General features: G+C 38.1%; 1 protein-coding gene across 1 annotated transcript in view; it reads right to left on the bottom strand.

Moving 5' to 3' along the window:
* LOC137760670 (Fc receptor-like protein 2) overlaps positions 1-23722 on the bottom strand; it is a 77057-nt gene extending 53335 nt beyond the window's left edge. The window contains exon 1 of the mRNA XM_068537594.1: positions 23669-23722. Within this exon, the coding sequence (XP_068393695.1) occupies positions 23669-23722 (54 nt within the window). The remainder of the gene's footprint in view (positions 1-23668) is intronic.
* Between the last annotated feature and the right edge of the window lie 255 nt (positions 23723-23977).

The following is a 23977-nucleotide window of genomic DNA, read 5'->3' as shown; positions in this document are numbered from 1 at the left end:
GCATTTATGTAAGATATTAAATAAAAAATATATAATATTAAATATATATAAAATATATAATATGTATAATAGTAATCGTTTCACACTATTATGGAGGCTGAGAAGTCCCATAGTCTGCTGTCTGCAAGCCGGAGAACCTGGAAATCTGGGAGTATAATTCTGTCTTAGTCTAAAGGCCTGAGAACCAGGGGAATTGATGGTATAAATCCCAGCTTGAGTCCAAAGGTCCACAAACCAAGAGCATGAATGCCTGAGGACAGGAGAATGTGGATGTCCCAGCTTAGGCAGAAAGAGCAAATTCACCCTTCTTCTGTCTTCTTGCTCTATCTGGGCCCTCAATGGATTGGATGATGCCTACCCACATTGGTAAGGGTGACATTTTTCTCTCATTCTATACATTCAAAGGTTAATCGCTTCTGGAAGTACCCTCTCAGATCCACTTGGATATAATGTTTTACAAGCTATCTGAGCATCATTAAGCTCAGTCAAACTGACACATAAAATTAACCATCACAGGGAAGTTACATGAAAATGTCAAAAATGCATTAACCCACACACAAGCATAAAACTCACAACTCCTCTCCTAGGAGGGAGTTTAATGGAATTAGAGACCTTGGAACTAGCTTGAAAAGTTGATATGCTATTTAAATTTTTTGTGTTTTGGTCATGGGAGTGGGGAGAATATGTGCATTTAAACTAAAGTTGTGGGGGAAAAGACAGTATTTGTAACTTTTCAGAAATATGTTCTATGTTTTGCTATTCTTGGAAATATAACTAATGTTCAGTTTTTATACTGCATATGTTGTACAGACTCACACCATTTGTCTTTTTTTTTTAAATTTATTTTTGGCTGTGTTGGGTCTTCGTTGCTGCACACAGGCTTTCTCTAGTTGTGACGAGCAGGGGCCGCTCTTCCTTCAGGTGTATGGGCTTCTCACCGCGGTGGCTTCTCTGGCTGCGGAGCACGGGCTCCAGGCCCACAGGCTTCAGTATTTGTGGCTCGCGGGCTCTAGAGTGCAGGCTCAGTAGTTGTGGCGCAAGGGCTTCGTTGCTCCGCGGCATGTGGGATCTTCCCGGACCAGGGCTCGAACGTGTGTCCCCTGCATTGGCAGGCAGAGTCTTAACCACTGCGCCACCAGGGAAGCCCCCATTTGTCTTTTATACCAAACAAATAATCTTACAAAGAATGCTCATCTTGAATATAGGTTTTGCTTTGTTCTTTTCCTTTAAGTCTTTACTTTGCTCTTGTCGTTCTCTATTTCATTTCTCCAGCTTTAGGAAGACATTTGCCTCCATATGAGATGTAGTTGGAGAACACTGTGTCCTCTGAAGCTATCCAGTGACGAATGAGCTTTCCATACCTTTGGCTTCATTCTTGTTTTTTCGTTTGGAACACATTCCTTTGTTTCTTCATTTTGCTTCACTCTCTGTGATGGTTTCGATGCATTTGGTAAGACAGGCACCTCTCCCAGTCTTGAAGGAGTGGCCTCGTATAGGAGATAAATCTTATCCTTCAATCTTGCCCCAGCTCATGGTTGTCTGTCATAACTTTTTGATGCATATATATTTATTATTGTTATATCTTCTTCTTGGATTGATCCCTTGATCATTATGTAGTGTCCTTTCTTGTCTCTTGTAACATTCTTTATTTTAAAGTCTATTTTATCTGATATGAGTATTTCTACTCCAGCTTTCTTTGGATTACCATTTGCATGGAATATCTTTTTCCATCCCCTCTCTTTCAATCTGTATGTGTCCCGAGGTCTGAAGTGGGTCTCTCTTTTTTTTTTTAATTTATTTATTTATTTATTTATTTTTGGCTACTTTGGGTCTTCATTGTGGTGTGTGGGCTTCTCATCTTGGTGGCTTCTCCTGTTGTGGAGCACGAACTCTAGGCACGTGGGCTTCAGTAGTTGAGGCTCACGGGCTCTAGAGCACAGGCCCAGTAGTTGTGGCACACGGGCTTAGTTTCTCCGCGACATGTGGGATCTTCCCGGACCAGGGCTTGAACCCGTGTCCCTTGCATTGGCAGGCGGATTCTTAACCACTGCACCACCAGGGAAGCCCTGAAGTGGGTCTCTTGTAGACAGCATATATATGGGTCTTGTTTTTGTATCCATTCAGCAAGCCTGTGTCTTTTGGTTGGAGCATTTAATCCATTCACGTTTAAGGTAATTATCGATTTGTATGTTCCTATTACCATTTTCTTAATTGTTTTGGGTTTGTTTTTATAGGTCCTTTTCTTCTCTTGTGTTTCCCACTTAGAGAAGTTTCTTTAGCATTTGTTGTAGAGCTGGTTTGGTGGTGTTGAATTCTCTTAGCTTTTGCTTGTCTGTAAAGCTTTTGATTTCTCCATCGAATCTGAATGAGATCCTTGCCGGGTAGAGTAATCTTGGTTGTAGGTTCTTCCCTTTCATCACTTTAAATATGTCATGCCACTCCCTTCTGGCTTGTAAAGTTTCTGCTGAGAAATCAGCTGTTAATCTATGAGAGTTCGCTTGTATGTTATTTGTCATTTTTCCCTTGTTACTTTCAATAATTTTTCTTTGTGTTTAAGTTTTGTCAGTTTGATTACTATTTGTCTCAACGTGTTTCTCCTTGGATTTATCTTGCCTGGGACTCTCTGTGCTTCCTGGACTTGGATGGCTATTTCTTTTCCCATGTTAGGGAAGTTTTTGACTATAATCTCTTCAAATATTTTCTCAGGTCGTTTCTCTCTCTCTTCTCCTTCTGGGACCCCTATAATGTGAATGTTGTTTCATTTAATGTTGTCCCAGAAGTGTCTTAGACTGTCTTCATTTCTTTTCATTCTTTTTTCTTTATTCTGTTCCATGGCAGTAAATTCCACCATTCTGTCTTCCAGGTCACTTATCAGTTCTTCTGCCTCAGTTATTCTGCTACTGATTCATTCTACTGTGGTTTTCATTTCAGTTACTGTATTGTTCATCTCTGTTTGTTTGTTCTTTAATTATTCTAGGTGTTTGTTCTTTGATTATTCTAGGTCTTTGTTAAACATTTCTTGCATCTTCTTGCTCATTGGCTCCATTCTTTTTCCGAGGTCCTGGATCATCTTCACTATAATTATTCTGAATTCTTTTTCTGGAAGGCTGCTTATCTCCACTTCATTTATTTGTTTTTCTTGGGTTTTTATCTTGTTCCTTCATCTGGTACATAGCCCTCTGCCTTTTTGTCTTGTTTATCTTTCTGTGAATGTGGTTTTTGTTCCACAAGCTACAGGATTGTAATTCTTCTTGCTTCTGCTGCCTGCCCTCTCCCTGGTAATGTATTTTTTCAGGACTGTTACAAATTTCCAAAATATAAAATTTTCTAAAGCAAATTTTGCAGACAACTCTGGGCTGAATTACTCAAAACCACCCCTAAAGTTGATGGAGAGAACCCATGAAAACCCAGTAAGAGCAAGATAATATCAAGGATGAGAATGAAGTTTGAAATTGAAGGGACTCTAAGACACCCAATGAGATTTTTTAAACTTCTTTTAAAAGATTACAATAGTTTTCCTGGGTAGAAAATTGGTCAGGACAAAACCTAAAGTGTTCAGTTTCCAGCATTTCCCTCATCCTTGCTTCTTGTGAAAAATTCTTTGTTTGCACTGCTCTGATCAATATAATCCAAGGAGAGTGTCAATGTGAATTTTGGAATTTACTGAAAGTAGATTGAGGACACATAAAATTCTTTGTAGATATTTATGGTTAGATATTTTAAATGAACTGAGTAACAACAACAGCAAAAAACCCAAACAATAGGAAAAAAAAACCAACAGAAAAACAAAAATGATACTTAACAATGAAACTTTATGTTAATGAAAATTTAACAAGTATTTTTAAGCGGGATTTTTATAGCTTAGTTAATTAAATTTCCTAGACATTTTCAACTGCATTGATAAATTTAATGTACTATATTCTTTTTTCTTTCCTAGTAAATTCTCAGTCTAACAAACCTTCTCATGTACTTAAGTAATTACAAATCAAATAAATTGCTCTTAAAAGTATGGTGACTATGATGTTCTCCTCAATGATGTTTACAACAGTAAAATTCTCTTATAACATTCAACTTAAAACAACAATTCTATTAAACAAATTCTCCCTCAATCATTTAGTGGTTTGTCTTACTTAACTGGTCTCCCAGTAGGTCTGATCCAGGAAATAAATGGTTGTGTTTTCGTTTCTCTAAATCCAGAGCATTATCAAGCTGGGTTGGTCAGATCCTATGCTGCCACTTATCATGCTTGCCCTATGTTTACCCAAAGAAAATTTCTAATAGAGGTTTGGAGCTCTGACACACTTAGTTATGATACTTGTTTCTCTAAAGGTTCCCTGGCTCCCTTGCATTTAATGCATCTGGCAAGTTAGTTGCTGATTGCATTCCACTGGGTGTTCTTATAAATTCAGAGGTAAGGTTTATGCTCTTGTTGAATTTGGCTATTCTATGGATTCCATTCTTTATGATATAAAACAGAAAAATGACAACTTGTATAAATTAGTAAATGAAGAGACAAATGAGAACCACAATGAAGAGAAAAAGAACACACACAAGTCATCACTTCAAGATCATCAGATTTAATCCATGGAATATTAGAAAAAAAGGTGCTGTCTTCAAGAAAATATGCCAATTATTTAGAGTATTTGGAGCTGTTTCCTAAGATTATAATGAATATTCTTCCTTAATTAGAAAATGTTTAGAGAATTAGGTGCAAAACACATTAGAACTCAAATATTTATTTTTTTCTCACCACCCCCAATTCTAAATCACTTACTTATTACACATTTTAAATATTGAAATCTCATAGTTGTTAAGCATTTCAATATACATATTATATTAAATATTACAGATGTTTTAAACATTAAATAGTTAAAGATTATTTTTCAACATAGAGAAATATTAATAATATGTTTTTTTTAACTTCATCATATCAATCCTTACTTCTCTTTTTATTGGAATAAAGCCCCATATCCATTAAAGAAACAATTTTAGCATTTTGACATAATTTGAAGTTACTAAATATTAGGAATTTGATTAATTGCCTGTCACAGAAACGTAAATGATGATGGCTTTAAAATGTGCGGAATTTGTTTTTCTTTACCTAAAAGATGCTTATCCCTGCAAAAATTAAGTCTTTGCCAAGAGGTTCACAAAATGTAATTGGGTTATGAAGGGTCCCTACCACTTCAAGTTCTACCCTTCACTCATGATATTATCTTCCTCCTACTGAATTTGACTTTTAAAAATTTTTCAACGTCTGTGTTCCTTCTAGCTTTCTTTGCTGTCATGATTAGCACATGGATTCCATCCTAAAGGTTGCCTCAGGGTTGTAGCAACAATTTTCCCATTTGAAGTAGGAAGAAAGAAGAACAGAAAGCCTTCCCTGTTGAGTCAACCTCATCCTCTCTGAAGAGTTTTCCCAGAAGTACCACTCAACAACTTCTGCCTACATACCATTGCCCAAAATGCTGTCATATGACTACTCCTATCTGCAAAGGGAGTGGGTGGGGAATCTGGATGTTCATCTGGTCACATTATTGCCCCCTGTTGTTACTGCATAAAGAAAGAGTGAACATTTGGTGGGCATCCAGCAGTCTCTGCCATAACCTGTCAAGCACCTTGGCTTTATGGTGTAGGTAAACTGATATAGCACATGGAACAGACCTCTAGGTTTAATTTTCTCAAAACTGTGAAAAATTAGTCAAACCTTGTTTTAAACTCTCCATGCCAATAGATACTTCAAATCAATGCCCTATAAATGGGATAGTCTTGCAGCTCACTGTCCTTAAATTCATCTTGACAAAATTTCAAGCCTAATTTGGGCTTATGACCACCCCCAACCCCTAGTCCTCCATCAGACCTTTTTGCCATTAGATTGGATTCAACTAATTGCATTCCAAGTTCTCTCTATATTTTTAATTGGCAGGAGTACAATTCTCATAGATACTTGGATAGCATATGATTGTAATCAGCATGTCTTACATGTCAGCTTCTGGATCTGAAACCACAGCTTCTAGAGTCTTTCTAACGAAAAGAGGAAACTTGAAGGTACACAAACGTAAGATATAGAAAAAAGCTCTAGAAGGTAGGACGAGGGGCAAGAGAAATAAGGAGATTGGGAAAGATGGTCAAGAGTGAGATCAGGAAACTGGAGATTTGGGAAAAATCAAAAGAGTTTGGGGTAGGCAGATGCTGTGATTAATGCACATTGTGGAGAGAGACTACTCAAGAGATAGTCTATAAAGGTCTGTGTTACTGTTTGATAATTTGGGGGGTTAAATTTCTGTATTTTTTGAAAGTGCCAAATTGCCAAAATGGATATTGAGAGATATTAGAGGCCCAATATATTGGGGTACACTAGTGTCATGACTTGTAGTACCCAACATCTGTTCTAGGGAATTCAGTGAAGACACAATTGTGGGGTAGATTCCATAAACCTCCAGATAAGTTATGGGAAATCCAATACTCATGGCAGATTCATGGCCAGAGACATACGTATAAGTAATATGATAGAAATTCTCTATTCTACCAAAGCACGGAAGTAGGTTAGAGATGGCTGGGCAGAGACATCAAGGAACAAAAAGTTCCTCAGTTAGCAAACATTTATTGAGCATGTATTTTATTTGAGGTGTTATTCTATGTTCTGAGAACAATTATGAACAAGATAGACAGCATTCCTTCCCCTCAGGAGCTTATATTTAGTGAGCTTAAGGTAGCACACTAAGTCTCCTGAAGGGACCATATTTGGGACAAAGAAGCAAAGTGCATGGAATGATGATCTAAAACCTATAGAAATATGGACACCTTAAGAGATGCCAACATGGAGGAATGATCTTGAAGACCGAATGGCATGAACCAGATGTCTACATGGACTAAAAAGGGACTTTTTAAAAAGGACTAGACCAGATACCCAATATATGCCTTTCTGCACTGTGTCCCACACACACCTGATCCTGGAATTATTCTCAGAGATAAGTGGGAGGGGGAAATATTGGGTTGAGTGAGAAAACTCTGATATATCTGAAATTAACCAGAATTGGCACGATTAAAGACTATTTATTTGGCAGTATGCAGAATGGAGATTAGAAATAGAAGTTAAATTATAAAAAATATGAGAAAATTATCATTGTACATTTTAGTTTGTGACTTATTATATTTTTATTCTGTACATCTGGTTACAAATCTAATTGAACAGGAATCATCCAGAAATCATTTTGGTGTCAGTATGTTTCATGGTAATTAAGATTAGCATTTGGATTGGCATCAAAATATATTCTAGAAGATATTAATGACCAGGATCATTAGAAAGTTTTTCATGTGATTTTGAATTAAATGAGTCTAGTATTAGAATAAACTCACTTTTATGTTGCTGACAACTCAATGATCACTGCAGATGTAAGAATGGAGTTTCAACTTTTCAGTGAGATTCAGGTAAACGCTAATAATAGAGTGAGTATTACATTTATGGGAGTTTTTTTTTTTTTTTTTTTTTTTATGGCTGTGTTGGGTCTTCGTTTCTGTGCGAGGGCTTTCTCTAGTTGCGGCAAGTGGGGGCCACTCTTCATCGCCGTGCGCGGGCCTCTCACTATCGCGGCCTCTCTTGTTGCGGAGCACAGGCTCCAGACGCGCAAGCTCAGTAGTTGTGGCTCACGGGCCTAGTTGCTCCGCGGCATGTGGGATCTTCCCAGACCAGGGCTCGACCCCGTGTCCCCTGCATTGGCAGGCAGATTCTCAACCACTGCGCCACCAAGGAAGCCCTTATGGGAGTTTTAAAGGTAGTGTTTTAACCAAGTGCAGTGTAGGAAATGTCAGTGATATCCTTGCTTTAGGACTGATATCTTGAGATTTGAGTATATATGAAACACTTGACTCCGATTTAAGGCTAGGAATGATGAGTATAGGAATGATGAATAAGTGCCAGGTTTGGGCTCCATCAGATTTTGAATCAAGAGTAAAAGAGTCTAGATGCAGATGTTTACTTTACTGTCTTCTTGAGGATGTTAAAAGGCAGGATGTTGTGTAATCAAATACCCAATAGGTTGGGATCAAGTTGAGAGAGCAACTCAAGTTGCCTACCATGGGTTCAGGCTTAGAGAAGATCAGGAAATGGACTGCTATGCTATACAGTAGGTCCTTGTTTTTTATCTGTTTTATATGTAGTAGTGTGTATCTGTTAATCGCCCAATCCTAATTTATCTCTCTCCCTGTCCTGCTATCACCTTTGGTAACCATAAATTTGTTTTCTATGTCTGTGAGTCTATTTCTGTTTTATAAATAAGTTTATTTGTATCATTTTTTTGGATTCCACATATAAGTAATATCATATGTTACTTGTCTTTCTCTGTCTGACTTACTTCACTTAGTATGATAATCTCTAGGTCCATCCATGTTGCTGCAACATGGTATTATTTCATTCTTTTTTGGCTGAGTAATATTCATATACATATACCACATCTTCTTTACCCATTCATCTGTCCATGGACATTCAGGTTGCTTCCATGTCTTGGCTACGGTAAATAGTGCTGCTATGAACATTGTGGTGCAGGTATCTTTTTGAACTATAGTTTTCTCCAGATATGTGCCCAGAAGTAGGATTGCTGGATCATACAGTGACTCTACTTTTAGTCAAACAACAGATTTTTAATGTAGATGAAACAGGCTTATACTAGAAGAAGATGTCATCAAGGACTTTCATAGCTAGAGAGGAGAAGTCAATACCTGGCTTCAAAGCTTCAAAGAACAGGCTGATCTCTTGTTAGAGGCTAATGTAACTGGTGATTTTAAGTCGAAGACAATGTTCATTTACCATTCCAAAATCCTAGGGCCCATAAGAATTGTGATTAATCCAACATAAATAACAGCAGCACCTTTTTTGACCCACCTCCTAGAGTAATGAAAATTAAAACAAAAATAAACAAATGGGACTAATTAAACTTAAAAGGTTTTGCACAGCAAAGGAAACCATAAATAAGATGAAAAGACAACCCTCAGAATGGGAGAAAATATTTGCAAATGAAGCAACTGACAAAGGATTAATCTCCAAAATATACAAGCAACTTATACAGCTCAATATCAAAAGAACAAACAACCCAATCCAAAAATGGGCAGAAGACCTAAACAGACATTCTCCAAAGAAGACATACAGATGGCCAACAAACACGTGAAAAGATGTTCAACATCACTAATTATTAGAGAAATGCAAATCAAAACTACAATGAGGTATCACCTCACACCAGTCAGAATAGCCATCACCAAAAAATCTACAAACAATAAATGATGAAGAGGGTGCAGAGAAAAGGGAACCCTCTTGCACTGTTGGTGGGAATGTAAATTGATACAGTCACTATGGAAAACAGTATGGAGGTTCCTTAAAAAACTAAAAATAGAATTACCATATGACCCAACAATCCCACTACTGGGCATATACCCAGAAAAAACCATAATTCTAAAAGACACATGCACCCCAATGTTCATAGCAGCACTATTTACAGTAGCCAGGACATGGAAGCAACCTAAATGTCCATTAACAGTGGAATGGATAAAGATGTGGTAAATATATACAATGGAATATTACTCAGGCATAAAAAGGAATGAAATTGGGTCATTTGTAGAGGCAAGGATGGACCTAGACAGTGTTATACAGAGTGAAGTAAGTCAGAAAGAGAAAAGCAAATATCATATAATAATGCATATATGTGGACTCTAGAAAAAAGGTATAGATGATCTCATTTGCAAAGCAGAAATGGAGACATAGATTTAGAGAACAAATGTATGGATACCAAGGGGGGAAGGGGTGGGGAAGGAGGAATTGGGAGACTGGTATTGACACATATATTATTGATACTATGTATAAAATAGACAACTGCTGGGAACATACTGTATAGCACAGGGAACTCTACCTAATGCACTGTGGTAACCTAAATGGGAGGGAAGTCCAAAAGGGAGGGGATATCTGTATGTGTATGGCTGATTCATTTTGTTGTGCAGTGGAGGCTAACACAATATTCTAAAGCAACCATACTCCAATAAAAATTAATAATAAAAAAAGAATTGTGATTAATCTACTCTGCCTGTGTTCTGTGAATAAAACAGCAAAACCTGAATGACAGCACATCTATTTATAACATGGTTTACTGAATATTTTAAGCCCACTGTTGAGACCTACTGCTCAGAAAAAAGAGTCCTTTCAAGATATTACTGCATATTTTTTTAACATCTTTATTGGAGTATAATTGTTTTAAAATGGTGTGTTAGTCTCTGCTTTATAACAAAGTGAATCAGCTCTACGTATACATATATCACCATATCTCTTCCCTCTTGCGTCTCCCTCCCACTCTCCCTATCCCACCCCTATAGGTGGTCACAAAGCACGGAGATGATCTCCCTGTGCTATGCAGCTGCTTCCCATTAGCTATCTATTTTACATTTGGTAGTGTATATATGTCAGTGCTAGTCTCTCACTTTCTCCTAGCTTACCCTTCCCCCTCCCCATGTGCAAAAGATTGTTATCTTTGCAAATCTGATAGTATTTCAGTGTATTTTAATTTACATTTTTCCTAATATGACTGAAGCTGAGTGCCATAGATATTTTTATTTTTTTTAAATTGTCTCTTAATTTTGTTGTTTCCACCCCCTCAATTTGGACACAATTTTATTCTTTTCAGGTCTCCACTAGAGTTCCCAATCTGATTAATTGAGTAATCAATCTTTCCCCCATTAATATTACATCATTACCATAAACTAAATTCACATGTAATTTTGATTTTTTACATTATAATTTGTGACACTCGTTTCTACATCAACGCAGTTCTGTTTAAATGATGAGAATCTACAAAAACTTCTTATTAGTGAAGAATAAAATGCACAGATCTCAAATGTTCAGTATGATGTATTTTGACAATTGTATCTACTTATATATCCACCTCCCCTCCAATATAGAACATACCCATCACCCCAAGAAGTTCCCATATACCTCTTTCTGATCAGTGTACAATCCCCATCCTAAAGCAATCTCTTTCTGATTTACCACTACAAACTAGTTTTGCCTGATGTTGGATATTATATAAATAGAATCATACATTATCTTCTCTTTTTTCTTTTTTTAAAAAATTTGACATAATATTTTTGAGAAGAATAAATGTTTCTGCATATATCAGTACTTTGTGTTTTTTAATTGCTTAGTATTTTACCACTATATGAATATATTATCATTTATTTATTCATCCTCCTGTTGACAAACATTTGGGTTGTTTTTAGTTTGGGACTATAATGAATAGGTCCTTACAAACATTCTTGTACAAGTCTTTTTGAAGACATATATTTTTATGGGATATGGGATAAATATCAAGGAACATAATTGCTGGGTGAAAAGGTAGATGTGTGTTTAAATTTAGAAACTGCTGAACAGTCCTTCGAAGTGATTAGATCAGTTAATACTATCACTAGCAATGTATGAGAGTTCCAGTTGCTCCACATCCTTACCAACATTTAATGTTATCAGTTTAAAAAATTATTAGCATTCTGATAAGTATTTCATTGTATATTTTATTGTGGCCTTAGTTTACCTAATGATTAGTGAATGGTCTTAAGCACATTTTCATGCATATATTGATCATTCATATATCTTCTTTTGTCAAAGCATGCTCAAAAGTTTTGCCCAGTTTTAATTGGCTTGCTCATTCTTATTTTTTTGTAAAAATTTGTTGTAGAGTCTAGGTACAAATATTTTTTCCTATTCTGCCTTTTCTATTTTTCTTAATTGTGTCTTTTTACAAGCAAAAAATTAATTTTGATAAAGTCTAACATCAAATGTTTTTAATGGTTAGAGCTTTTTGTGTCCTAAGAAGTCTCTAAGCAGATCTTAGGTCATGAAGATATTTTCCTAAGTTTTCTTTCAGAAGTTTGACAGATTGTGTTTTATATTTAAGATTGTGACACATCTCAAGTTTCTATTTCTTTAGGGAAAATAGACATGTTACCAGTGTTAAGCTTACCCTTTCACCGTCTACCTCTCCATTTATTTAGGTCTTTAATTTCTCTTAGTGATATTTTGTAGTTTTTGGTGTAGAGGTGTTGTATATATGTCATTAGATCATTTACTACGTACTTAATGTATTTTGATGCTATTGTAAATGGTGTTGTTCGAAATTTTTTTCTTTCTTTTTTTTTTTTTCTGGCCACATTGCACAGCTTGTGGGATCTCAGTTCCCCAGCCAGGGATTGAACCTAGGCCCACAACAGTGAAAGCGCCAAGTCCTACCACTGGACCCAACCAGTCGCTGAAATTTTATTTTCCATTTTTTGGTTCCCAGTATATGGAAAAGCAACTGACTTTGTATTTTGACCTTGAATCCTCTAGTATTATTAAATTATTAGTTCTAGTAGGTGTTTTTCTTTTGTAGGTTACATAGGTTTGCTATGGACACAATCATGTTGTTTAAAAATAGCAATAGTTTTACTGATTTATTTTTCTAATTTGTATGCTTTTTATCATTTTTGTCATATTGCACTGGCTAGGAAAGATGGTACAATGTAGAATACAAGTGGTGAGGGCAGACTGTTAACTACAGTTTCTTCAAAGTTATCCTTTATCAGCTTAAGGAAATTTTCTTTCATTTCTAGTTTACTGAGAGTTTTTGGTTTTGTTTTTAATTATGTATTGAGATTAAACGGAGCTATTGAGAGGATTCCACTCTCTGAATCTTACTCTCCTGGAGTGTGTGGGAATAAAGAGTGCTTGAATTATGTTCCCTGAACCCCATAGGGGTCATCCATGTGAGAGATCTGACTGGTGGAGAGAAGTGAACAGACCTTAGCAGAGAGAAGCGTCAAGAGTTTTGCTTGTTGTATTATTTGTCTTTTTCTTTAATGAGAAAACTAAGGTCCAAAGAGATTATCTAACTTGTTCAAGACCATACATGTCAACGTAGTAGTTGTTAACACTTGATATGTCCTCAGAAGAAGCAGTGTAAATGCAAGACTGTAATACAAACTGAGAAGAGAGTCAAAAGTGGACATTTGTGGTCACTGTCCCACAAATCTATACCAGTGCTCCCTGACCCAGAACACTCCCTCCATGTTAGAATCATTACATTGGTCAGTTAATGCAAATCTGCTGAAGACCCATCTACAGTTGTGTGTTGTGTAACAGGGTGTGGGGAAAATGTACCACAATGTGTTAGAAGAAATCAGAATCCAGGGCTCTAGAGGCAACTCTGCCACTGCTGCATTGTGTGACCCTCGCCACTGTCATTGCACCTCTATGGCCTTCAGTTTCCATTTGAAGAGAAGGGACCTGAATTAGACAAAGAGACCTTAATGGATGGTTTATAGGCTAAAAACCACCAAATAGTCCCCTTCAAAGAAGTGAAACAGTAACGTATAAGCCATTGGGAGGGCTCTCTGACTCAAAAATCTCTCCTATTCTTTCCCTCTTTCTTCTTCCCCCACTTCTAAAATATCATCAGCACTTTCTTTTCTACAAGGCTGAACCTAGTCCTTCTTTTATTGGTGGAATGAAGCCCCTGGACCAGTTAGTTTTTAAGTTTCCTTCCAGCTCCAATATTCTGAATATGTGGGAGGATCTTCCCTTTGGTCTTTAGGAGATTTGAAATTCTTTCATCTAATTAAGGTCTGTTAGTTACTACACCAAGTTTGCTTATCATAGGGTAATAAAATTACCCAAATAAGTTAATTCATATAGAGCTCCTAGAACAGTGTCTGGCATTTGTTAAGGGCTCTGCAAATATAAGCTATTTCCATTACTATTTCTTTCACTGTGACAGAAATTTATAGATTACAGTTGTTCAAGTGTTGGACAACTTCTGGAGAAAGGATCCAGAAGAAGGAAGTCCCCTGGAGTGGGTGCAGACATGGTTAGTTCTTAGGAACAATCTTCCGGATCTGAGCCTTCACAGCTGGACCCTGCCCAGGGTGTGGTTCTTACGTTGGTGCGCTTCACTTTGAGTGAGACTTGGGCCTTAAATGGACTTTGCCGTCTCCAGTTGTTAATATCAGAGCCTCCAAGATTGGATAGAACTTTTTCAGATCTGAAGTTCCCAGGCTTGCTGAAGTTCACATCATGCCCTAATGTGGTGAAGATGTTTAGAATTTCTTGGGTACAAATTTCTCCCAAGATTTCCCTAGTAGCCAGTTGTTTTGCTTAATTGCAGAAACATGTAAAATTTGTTGCTACTCTCAGTTACCCAATAGAGAAGACAGTGTTCACTGTTGGCTCATTCTCACCAAAACCACACTGATTTTCAGATCAGACATAAATTTTTCTTATGACTTCATCAAGGCTGAGAACTTCAAATTAAGATGCGATCAGTTATATAGATAAAAAGGACAGTTTAAATTCTTTCACATCTGAGTTGTGGTATGAAAGCTTTATTCTATCCTTCACATATGTCTGATATTGAAACTCAGTGTAAAGTACCCAATATCAGACTATATGTGTTTTCAAAATAAACATTTATTAGCCTAACCCAGAGTTTTCATTTTGAATGGGAGTCACATTATGATCAGCATGCACTTTGTATCCTGTCCTTTTCTCCCCTGTGACCTGGATGGTGACCATCTCTGCTGCAAACTTTGTTCTCCCAATGCCCAATTTTACAGTACTCATCTCTTCTTCTCATTTCCAAAGTAAACACCCTCTCTGCAAAGCATTACTGAGTATAACTTTATTGAGTTTATTAAAGTTCAGTTTATTAAATTTTTTGGTAGGGTGCAAACAAATTAATTTTATTATTTCCAATAACTTACCCTAACTTTATTGAATCTTTTTGTTTTTCACCACTAAAAGAAATCTCTAGCACATCTTCTAAATTTTCCAATCACTTTCAGATATCAATAAGTAGTCATCTCCTCAGATAGTAAAAATAAGAAAGAAAAGAAAAGAAAATGACAGGGAATTCCCTAGCAGTCCAGTGGTTAGGACTCCAGGCTTCCACTGCAGGGGGCACCAGTTCCATCCCTGGTCTGGGAACTAAGATTCCTCATGCCGAGAATGGCATGGCCAAAAATAAATATCAATCAATCAATAATTCTTTTATTTTTTAAAAAAAGAGAAGAAAATGATGGAACAAATCTGGTCCATTCTAGAACTTGACTTTCTCATCTGATGGTGTCTTCCTCACCCCTCTCTCAGCTTAGGGCTGACTCCTATTTGGAAGTCTGCAGCAAGGAAATGAGATCTAATCAGTGTCTTTTTTCTTTTTTGCTTCACTTTCTTCTCAATACATTAGCTGCTCTTTGGGACCCCTCAGGAAGTAGGGAGGAGCAGGGCAGGAAGAGTTAATGAAAAAAGACAAAGTCTTCTGTGAGGAGTGGGGCAGTTATATATCCTTGTCTTGTTCCTGATCTTAGAGGAAAAACTTTCAGCTTTTCACTGTTAAATATGATGTTAACTGTGGATTTTTCATATATATATATATATATATATACACATCATATATATATATGATAGATGGTTAGATAGATAGATATGACCTTTTTTATGTTAAGGTACATTCCATCTATATTTACTTTGTTAAGAGCTTTTAACATGAAAGGATATCCAATTTTGTCAAATGATTTTTCTGCGTCTATTGAGATGATCAGGCAACTTTTAATCTTCATTTTGTTTCTGAGCTGTATCACATTTATTTTTCTTTTTTAAATGTATTTATTTATTTATTTTGGCCATGTTGGGTCTTCATTGCTGTGTGCGGGCTTTCTCTAGTTGCGGCGAGCAGGGGATACTCTTTGTTGTGGTGCGCGGGCTTCTCATTGTGGTGGCTTCTCTTGTTGTGGAGCATGGGCTCTAGGCGTGTGGACGGTAGTTGTGGCACGTGGGCTCAGTAGTTGTGGCTCACGGGCTCTAGAGCTCAGGCTCAGTAGTTGTGACTCAGGGGCTTAGTTGCTCTACGGCATGTGGGATCTTCCCAGACCAGGCCTTGAACCCGTGTCCCCTGCATTGGCAGGTGGATTCGTAAACACTGCACCACCAGGGAAGTCCCTGTATCACATTTATTGATTTGTGTAATGTTGTGCTATCCTTGCATCCCAGGGCTAAATTCCAGTTGATCATGGTATATGATCCTTCAATATGCTGTTGAATTCTGTTTGCTAGTATATATTATTGAGGTTTTTTGCATCTATGTTTATCTGGGATATTGGTTGGTAATTTTCTTTTCTTGTAGCTTCCTTGTCTGTCTTTAGTCCCAGGGTAATGCTGGTCTTATAAAATGAATTTGAAAGTGTTACCTCCTCTTCAATCTTTTGGAAGAATTTGAGGAGGATTGGTATTAATTCTTCTTTAAATGTTTAGTAGAATTTTTCTGTAAAGCCATCTGGTCCTCAACTTTTCTCTTTGGGAAGTTTTGATTACTGATTCAATCTTTTCCATTGCTATTGGTTTCTTTAGGTTTTATTTTTCTTCATTATTCAGTCTTTGTAGGTTGTATGTTTTAGGCAGTTACTCATTTCTTCTGGGTTTTCTAATTTTTTGGCATATAATTGTTCATAGTAGTTTCTTATGAACCTTAGTACCTCTGTGTTATCAATTGTAATGTCTCCTCTTTCATCTGTGTTTTTATTTATTTGAGTCATCTCTCTTTTTCCTTAGTCTAGCAAAAGTTTTGTCAGTTTTGTTTATCTTTTTTACAAAACTAGCTCTTAGTTTCATTAATCTTTTTTTAATCACCTTTCTAATCTCTATTTCATTGATTTCTGCTCTGATCTTTGTTATTTCTTCCCTTCTACTAACTTTGGGTTTAGTTTGTTCTTTTTCTCGTTCTTTGAGGCCTAATATATGTTCTATCCTGGAGAATATTCTACATGCTCTTGAGAAGAATGTGTTTTCTTCTGATGGTAAATGAAATGTTCTGCATATATCTATTAGGTTTGGTCTATTTGGTCTAATGTGTAGTTTACATCCAATATTTCCATATTGATTTTCTGTCTTGATGATTATCCATTGTTGAAAGTGAGGTAATGAAGTCCCTTATTATTATTATTATTTTTGGCTACACTGTACAGCATGCAGAATCTTAGTTCCCCAACCAGGGATTAAACCCGTGCCCCCTGCAATGGAAGAATGGAGTCCTAACCACTGGAATGTTGGGAAATTCCCCCCTACTATTATTGTTTTGCTGTCTAATTCTCCTTTCATATATGTAGATATTTATATCATAAATTTAGGCACTGCAATGTTGGCTACATAGATATTTACAATTGTTATTTACTTAATTTTTTTTTTTTTTTTTTTTTTTTTTTACTGAAGTATAATGATGAGGCAGCACAGTGCAGTGATGTCTAGTAACCCCTGGGAAACTGCCCAATCTGTGGCTGGTTCATCAGACAGCTCCTCTTGCTGTCTTCTCATGGGCCCCATACTGACCATTTATTCTTATGCTACCAGAATAGGGGCATTTTTTAAAACATGGGAATATCTGTCTTTCATAGGGACTAGGTTTAGGATCAGGGATGTCCAGGGAACCAACTTTGAGGCACAGAAAAACTAATAAAGGCTAATTACCATTAGGAAATGAGCTGGCCTTCTGTGCTTGGTGCTTATCTGAGGAGTCACTCTATAAGCTACTTGCTTTGCTGTCATTTTTGATTTCCCATTTAAAAAAGGAACATGAAAGTGGATTAAGCAAGATTAAATTAGTTAAATATTTATTCAATAAAAGGCAGAAATGAAAACTGATCATTCTAGCAAAAAAGGTATAAATCCTCTTCAACAGAACTACCCCAAAGGGTCAAAGTAACTTGTTCAAGGCCACATGGCTATTAAGTGACAGAGTTGGAATTTTAACTAGGTCCACTTGCCTCCAAAGCACATGCTCTTAGCCTCTGCACTGTAATGCCTCTTTGTAAGGATGATTCCAGGAAAGTCCAGAAAAGCAGGTTGAAGTGCCCTGACCAGAACACACACCAAGGACATAAGGACAGCTAGGGCCAGTTTTCTGCCAGCAGGAAGTGGACCGCCAGGCAGGATGCACACAGGACAGCCAGGTTTACAGGGTTTCCTCCCTGCAGACTCTACTCTTTTGGCTGCCATCACCCGTTCTCCTCTCTCTTGGATTTCTTGCTTCTGGTACCTGAAGGGTGAGAGGCCATTAAGCCTTTGTCACATCCTGATAGAGGCCACAGCTCAGGTGTCCTGCCTGTCCTTCAGCATGAACAAGGGCCCTCAGCCCAACAGAGGTGATGCTGGAATTTTAATAAGGATTTAGGATCTTTTTCCTGACGATGTTTAGAATATTTTTGCAATTTTGAGACTTGGTGACAACAGAATAATTAATAATAATCACCCAACCATAAATAATGGAATCTATTAACAGACCATATGAATAAACATCTGCAGTTATAGATCATGTCCTCTGGGACAATCTGTTTTGTCTTCAGATTTTTCTCATGATGAGTTGAAAGTAAATGTCTTCCGGAAGTGTCCATATGTAAGTCTTGTTATCTCCTCAGGAATACCACAAAGCAATTTTCTCCTAAATACCTGAAGACTGTGCTCATGCTCCCTCAATCCCAAGTCCTGGATCTATTCCTTATTTTGAGCTCCTTCTCCATCCTGGTCGCTATGGGGGAGGGAGGCAGATAAACAAATGAGAGCAACAGAAGGGAATCAGTGGTGCTATTTACAGGGGTTTACAGATGTACACAGCAAAGGACAGCCACACCCGCCAGAAGCCTGATTTCAGATCAATTATTATAGAAAGGCAGCCCATGAGCCCCAGTCATTCTGACAACCATCTCAGGATGTCAGTCTTTACCTTCTCCCACCGAGGAAGCACACGCCAGTGACTCTCACCTGTGGGTTCAGCCCCACCCAGTTCTAAAGCCAATCCTGCGTGAGATAGGTACACATTAAAAACCTTGTCCCACCAAGAGTGACTGAAACGGGTCTTCCTGGAAAATACCTATCCCATTATTATGGTGGTAGACACCTGATTGACCTAGTATCCTATTAGCTCTTCAGATCATCCTTTGATTATGCACACCCCAGATAGACAGAGTACTTATTCCATGCCAGGTTTTTCTCTTAGGGACTCTAAAGTCTCTATCCCTCAGCCCATACAAGACAATGGGGACATGATGGACAAGAGACGATGTTTCTTTCTCTTTAAATTAATTAATTAATTAATTAATGAAATAATTATATTTTTGGCTGCGTTGGGTCTTCGTTACAGTGTGCGGACTTTCTCTAGTTGCGGCGAGCAGGGCCTACTCTTTGTTGTGGTGCACTGGCTTCTCCTTGCGGTGGCTTCTCTTGTTGTGGAGCACCGGCTCTAGGCATGTGTGCTTCAATAGTTGTGGTGCATGGACTCAGTAGTTGTGGCTCACGGGCTCTAGAGTGCAGGCTCAGTAGTTGTGGCACATGGGCTTAGTTGTTCCACGGCATGTGAGATCTTCCCAGACCAGAGATTGAACCCATGTCCCCTGCATTGGCAGGAGGATTCTTAACCACTGCACCACCAGGGAAGTCCCGAGACGATGTTTCTTATGGTTCTAACTGCTCAGTGATGTTCTTTGGCTGGTAATATAATCATTTATTCGTTCACAGAGTCAACAATCATTTATTGCATATCAAACACTGGGAATGCAAGGGGAACAACTCAGATGGTTTCCTATTCTCACAGAGACCACTAATAATTGACATACTCAGTTATTTGTCAGAGGGATTTCACCTTGATGCTAAACCAGCAGAGCATGCAGCTCATCCTTCATTACAGTACCCCAGAGAGGGTCTTCTATGTTCTTATATGTGTTATATACTGATGTTCTCCAGACAATTGTCTACTTCCACACAGCTTTGGGCTTACCACTCCCTGCATCCCACCCCATCTTCCTCACCTAGATAAGCCTCCTACTGATAACCCCTTCTCAATTCCCTAAACTCCTCAGCTTCTGAAACTTCTACCTTCACTCTCTTTCAGTTCACTGACTTGGGACTTGTCATTGCCCAGAACTGCTTCTCCTCTAAAACCCTAACCACTCCTCTCCAAATCTCTGAACAACTTTCCATCACTTGAACTTTCTAGCACTTTCCTTTTCCCCAGCCCTTCCTCAGTAAGATCCTCTTTCCTACCACTTATTTCTGTTTTCACTTTTTATCAACCCATTTCCTGATCTCTAAGTCTTGCCAGCCACTTGAGTTTCTTTCTCATCTCAAACTCCCTGACTCTGTCAGGCTCCCAACATACTTTTCTTACAATGCTCCAACTTTGAATCGGTCAGGCTGATAATCTCACACTGACCTCCTGATTGTAGCTTGACCGGGCACATTTGTGCCGCTTAGCAAATGCAGGTTTTCAATCCAGTGCTTGTCTTTATCCAGGGTCTCCCTCCCTCTCAGCGATTATTTCAGACCCTTACCGTTTTTCAGAAGCTTCCTCTCCAATCCAGACTCCCTGGCTCCTGTTAAGCAACTTATCTTCCATTTCACCCACAAAACACTATGAGGTGTAGTGTCCTACTTTCTACCTACTGTAGCTGACATTTATTTTTATTTTCACCTTCTGTCACATTTTTTCCTTCCAGAAATCTGAGAATCATCTTAAATGACTATTTACTCCTTATGGTCACATCCAAAGAGCAAAATCTTCTTATAGATTCTACAGTTAACTCTCTCTCATATCCATCCCCTCCCCTGGACACCCCTTGGCACCCTGGCAGTTTAGACTCGCTTCTACTCTCTCTGGACTGGTGCAGTGGTCTCTTCATGAATCTCCCTGACTCCAGACTTCCTCCATTCCAATTCCTCCTTCAAGCTGCAGTCAGAACGCATGCTCTAAAATACATAACATCCTTCAATGGTTTTTCTTGTTCCCTTAGCATAATGCTCTTTCTGATTGAAAAAGCTTCCTTTTCCTTTCTTCATGTTCTTGACTCTGTTAATAAAATACTATAGTTAGGAGAAAGCTTTAGTCTTTATTTTTTCTCTCCTTTTCTTTCACTTAATCTTCTACATTATATGTGGAGAAATATATCTCAATCTTGAAGCCTGAGCTCTCTGGTGGATTTGTCTGCCCACAGGCCACGTGAAGTCTTTTCTCCTCCACGCAAAAACTCAGTAGGGCAGGTCTGACTTCTGAAGGCTGAAGGTAAAAGCATAGGATCTTGGATCCCAGTTGCAAACTAATCTAGATTCCTCAAAGTAAAGCTGATGTTTTGAGCCTTTTCTGAATTCTGTGTCTCTTACTGCATCATTTCAGAATCTGCAGAAGGTGGGATGTGAGTAATTAGCATTTACAAAACCATTTATAATGGACTCTCCATCATCTGGATCCTATTGATACCTTCATATCACCTAGTGTCTTCACATTTCAACACCAATATCTCCTGACACCTGACCACCAAGCAGGCTGTGACCAGCCATTCCAAACTACCTGTCATTGCTTAAATAGGTAATACTGTTTCATTTGTCTGCATATGCACAGCAAAGTCTTTTCCCAGTCTGATTCTCCCTTCTACTCATCCTTTAATTCCTGTTCGAGTGTCATCATCTCTCTAAAGTCTATTATTAGCACCAAGTAAAGGTGACCATTTCCTCCACTGTGTTCCCAAAGTTTCTTATACTTTCCTCTCTTACAGCTGTTTTTACGTGTTATTAAAATTACTAGACCATATCATTTTGGAGCACCAAACTCTCCCTTATTCATCAATGTACTCCCTTGACCCAACACATTCACCTAACACACATAGCAGCTAAAAACTTTCTACTGAATATAATAATATGTACATTATAGGAAGAAAAACAGGATTAAACATAAATACCTATAATGAACTAATCTTTGTATAGAGTGATCCAAATATTACAAAAAAGCTAAGATGTTTCATTAGAGAGACAAAATTACCCTGTTCGAAATAGTAGGGAGTGATGCTAGCATATGTAGTTGAGTTCTTGAGTAGTCTAGAGTTGAATAGCTCTTGAAACGAAGCTATACTTAATAACAAGGCAGGGGGACCTGGGAATACTGAGGGTCTTGCTACTCAATCCCTGCCCACCATATCTTAGACTTAAGAATGACTTGATTTCATTACCATAAGGACCTGTTTCCATTCAACTTCCAAAGATGGGCATAAATGAGGACAAGCATAGAAGAAAAGCAGATCCAAGTCCTAGGCCCTCTGCTTAGCACTGGAAAATCTGGTTTGAAGGAAATAAATCCAGCCCTATTTGCAGAGATTGACACCTTGACTCTGGACTACCATCTTGACTCTGGATTATGGTGCCTACAAGGGCAACTCTGGAGTTGTTCTGTGATCTCTGCCTTCTATACTTTCTAGTCACTTCCACCTGGAAGGAAAGAATTGAAATTGGCCTATTGCCCCCCACAAACCATACATGGGGGACAAACATTGCTTGATATTCTAATGTGAAATGACCCCATTCTTGGTACTTACCTTTCCTTATGGGAGTTGTTTCCCCTGTTTACATAGTGAAGGGACTGAAGCAGAGATTGATGGAGCTGGGATTACAGCTGAACCAAATCATAACAGCTTGGGAATCTTTTGATTGTTTTCTTTTTTTTCAGCATCTTTCTGCCAGTTCCGGCCACCTCCCTTCCTCTGGGGACATGCTGAATTCAGCAAGTCCAGCTCTATCAGTTCTGCCCCCTGAGCCCATTGGTTTCTGGTCATCTGATAAAGCCTCTGCTGCAGGCAGGACCTGCCTCCTTCCCTCCTCCCAGCATACTTGCAACCAAAGCTGAATATTGCTGTTCTGTGGCTTCCTTCCAGCCTTACGATTCAGCTCACCATCTTCAGCTACCCGGGTCATGGCTCTGCTATTCTTCTTGATCATTGGTGAGTATTTCTGCTCCTTTTGGTCTAGGCTTCAGAATACTCTGGAACTTTGATTGGGGGAATCCTCTCCTTGCCCATCTGGTGCAGATCTATGTATCATTCAAGGAAAGGCTCTTCCTTGCTCTCCTCTTTTCTCTGTATCTGGCAATTATTCTAAATCCCCAAAGCCACTTAATCTATACCCAATTTATAATCCACCTTGATTACCAGAAAATTTCCTATTTCACTATATTTGCACTAACAAATTTGTAATAATTTATCCCATTGCCTTATCACATAAATTTTCCTAAATGCACTATTTATAAAAAGACAAATAAATGGACCAAGGTTAGCAGCAGGTAAAGCAAGAAAGAGAAGTAGAACTGCAGGACAAACACCTTTCATTTATCATATTGTACAATTTCCTTTCAAATGTGCTTCATATAATGTTTCCCTAGTTTTTCCCAGCTTCTTATTGCTTAGATTAATTTAGAGTAAATGGGGATTTTGGAATCAAAGAGATCTAAGTTTCAATCCTTGCTCTTTGATTTCTTAGCTGTCTGAATTTTAAAGTTACCATATCTCTCTGAAATCTCATTCTCATCTATGAATAAAGATAATGGTATGTTCCTCAGACGTTTGTTAGGCACATTTTCACAAGATAACAGTGCCTGCTAGGTCCCTTCCCTAATCAATCACATCCATTTTAATTATCTTGATGATCCAGTACATCACTGAAGTCCACACCGGTTTCTCAGTTGGGCACTTGTGTGTTCTATGCAGGGTGCTGGCCACATGCTTAAACATCTATACACCCCTTATATCACCCAACAGATAGTCCCACCCATTATGAAGGTGCTGTTGAATTTCTCAGGCTTACCTTCAGTCGCACCTCCTTCATGAAGCTTTCCTGATCTGTGACACCCATGGTCATCGACCCTGCTACAGAGTATTCAAGTCACTTTTGGGCTATGTCGCTTTCACACCTACATATCAGGTTCATCACATTCAGTTTCCTTTGCATGTACACATGTTTTGTGTTCTTTATTAGACATGTAGGGTGTTATGTATAACATAATTTTGAGTTTTAGACAATTACACACAAGGTCTCATTGAGTGTGGGAGTGGCCATATCCTGAAAACTAAGGACATGGGGTTATTAAGAAATTATTTGGAAAGCAAGTATTTG

Source organism: Eschrichtius robustus, chromosome 3 (assembly GCF_028021215.1).
Source record: "Eschrichtius robustus isolate mEscRob2 chromosome 3, mEscRob2.pri, whole genome shotgun sequence".
NCBI classification, from domain to species: Eukaryota; Metazoa; Chordata; class Mammalia; order Artiodactyla; family Eschrichtiidae; genus Eschrichtius; species Eschrichtius robustus.
This window is presented reverse-complemented; position numbering and strand designations above follow the sequence as displayed.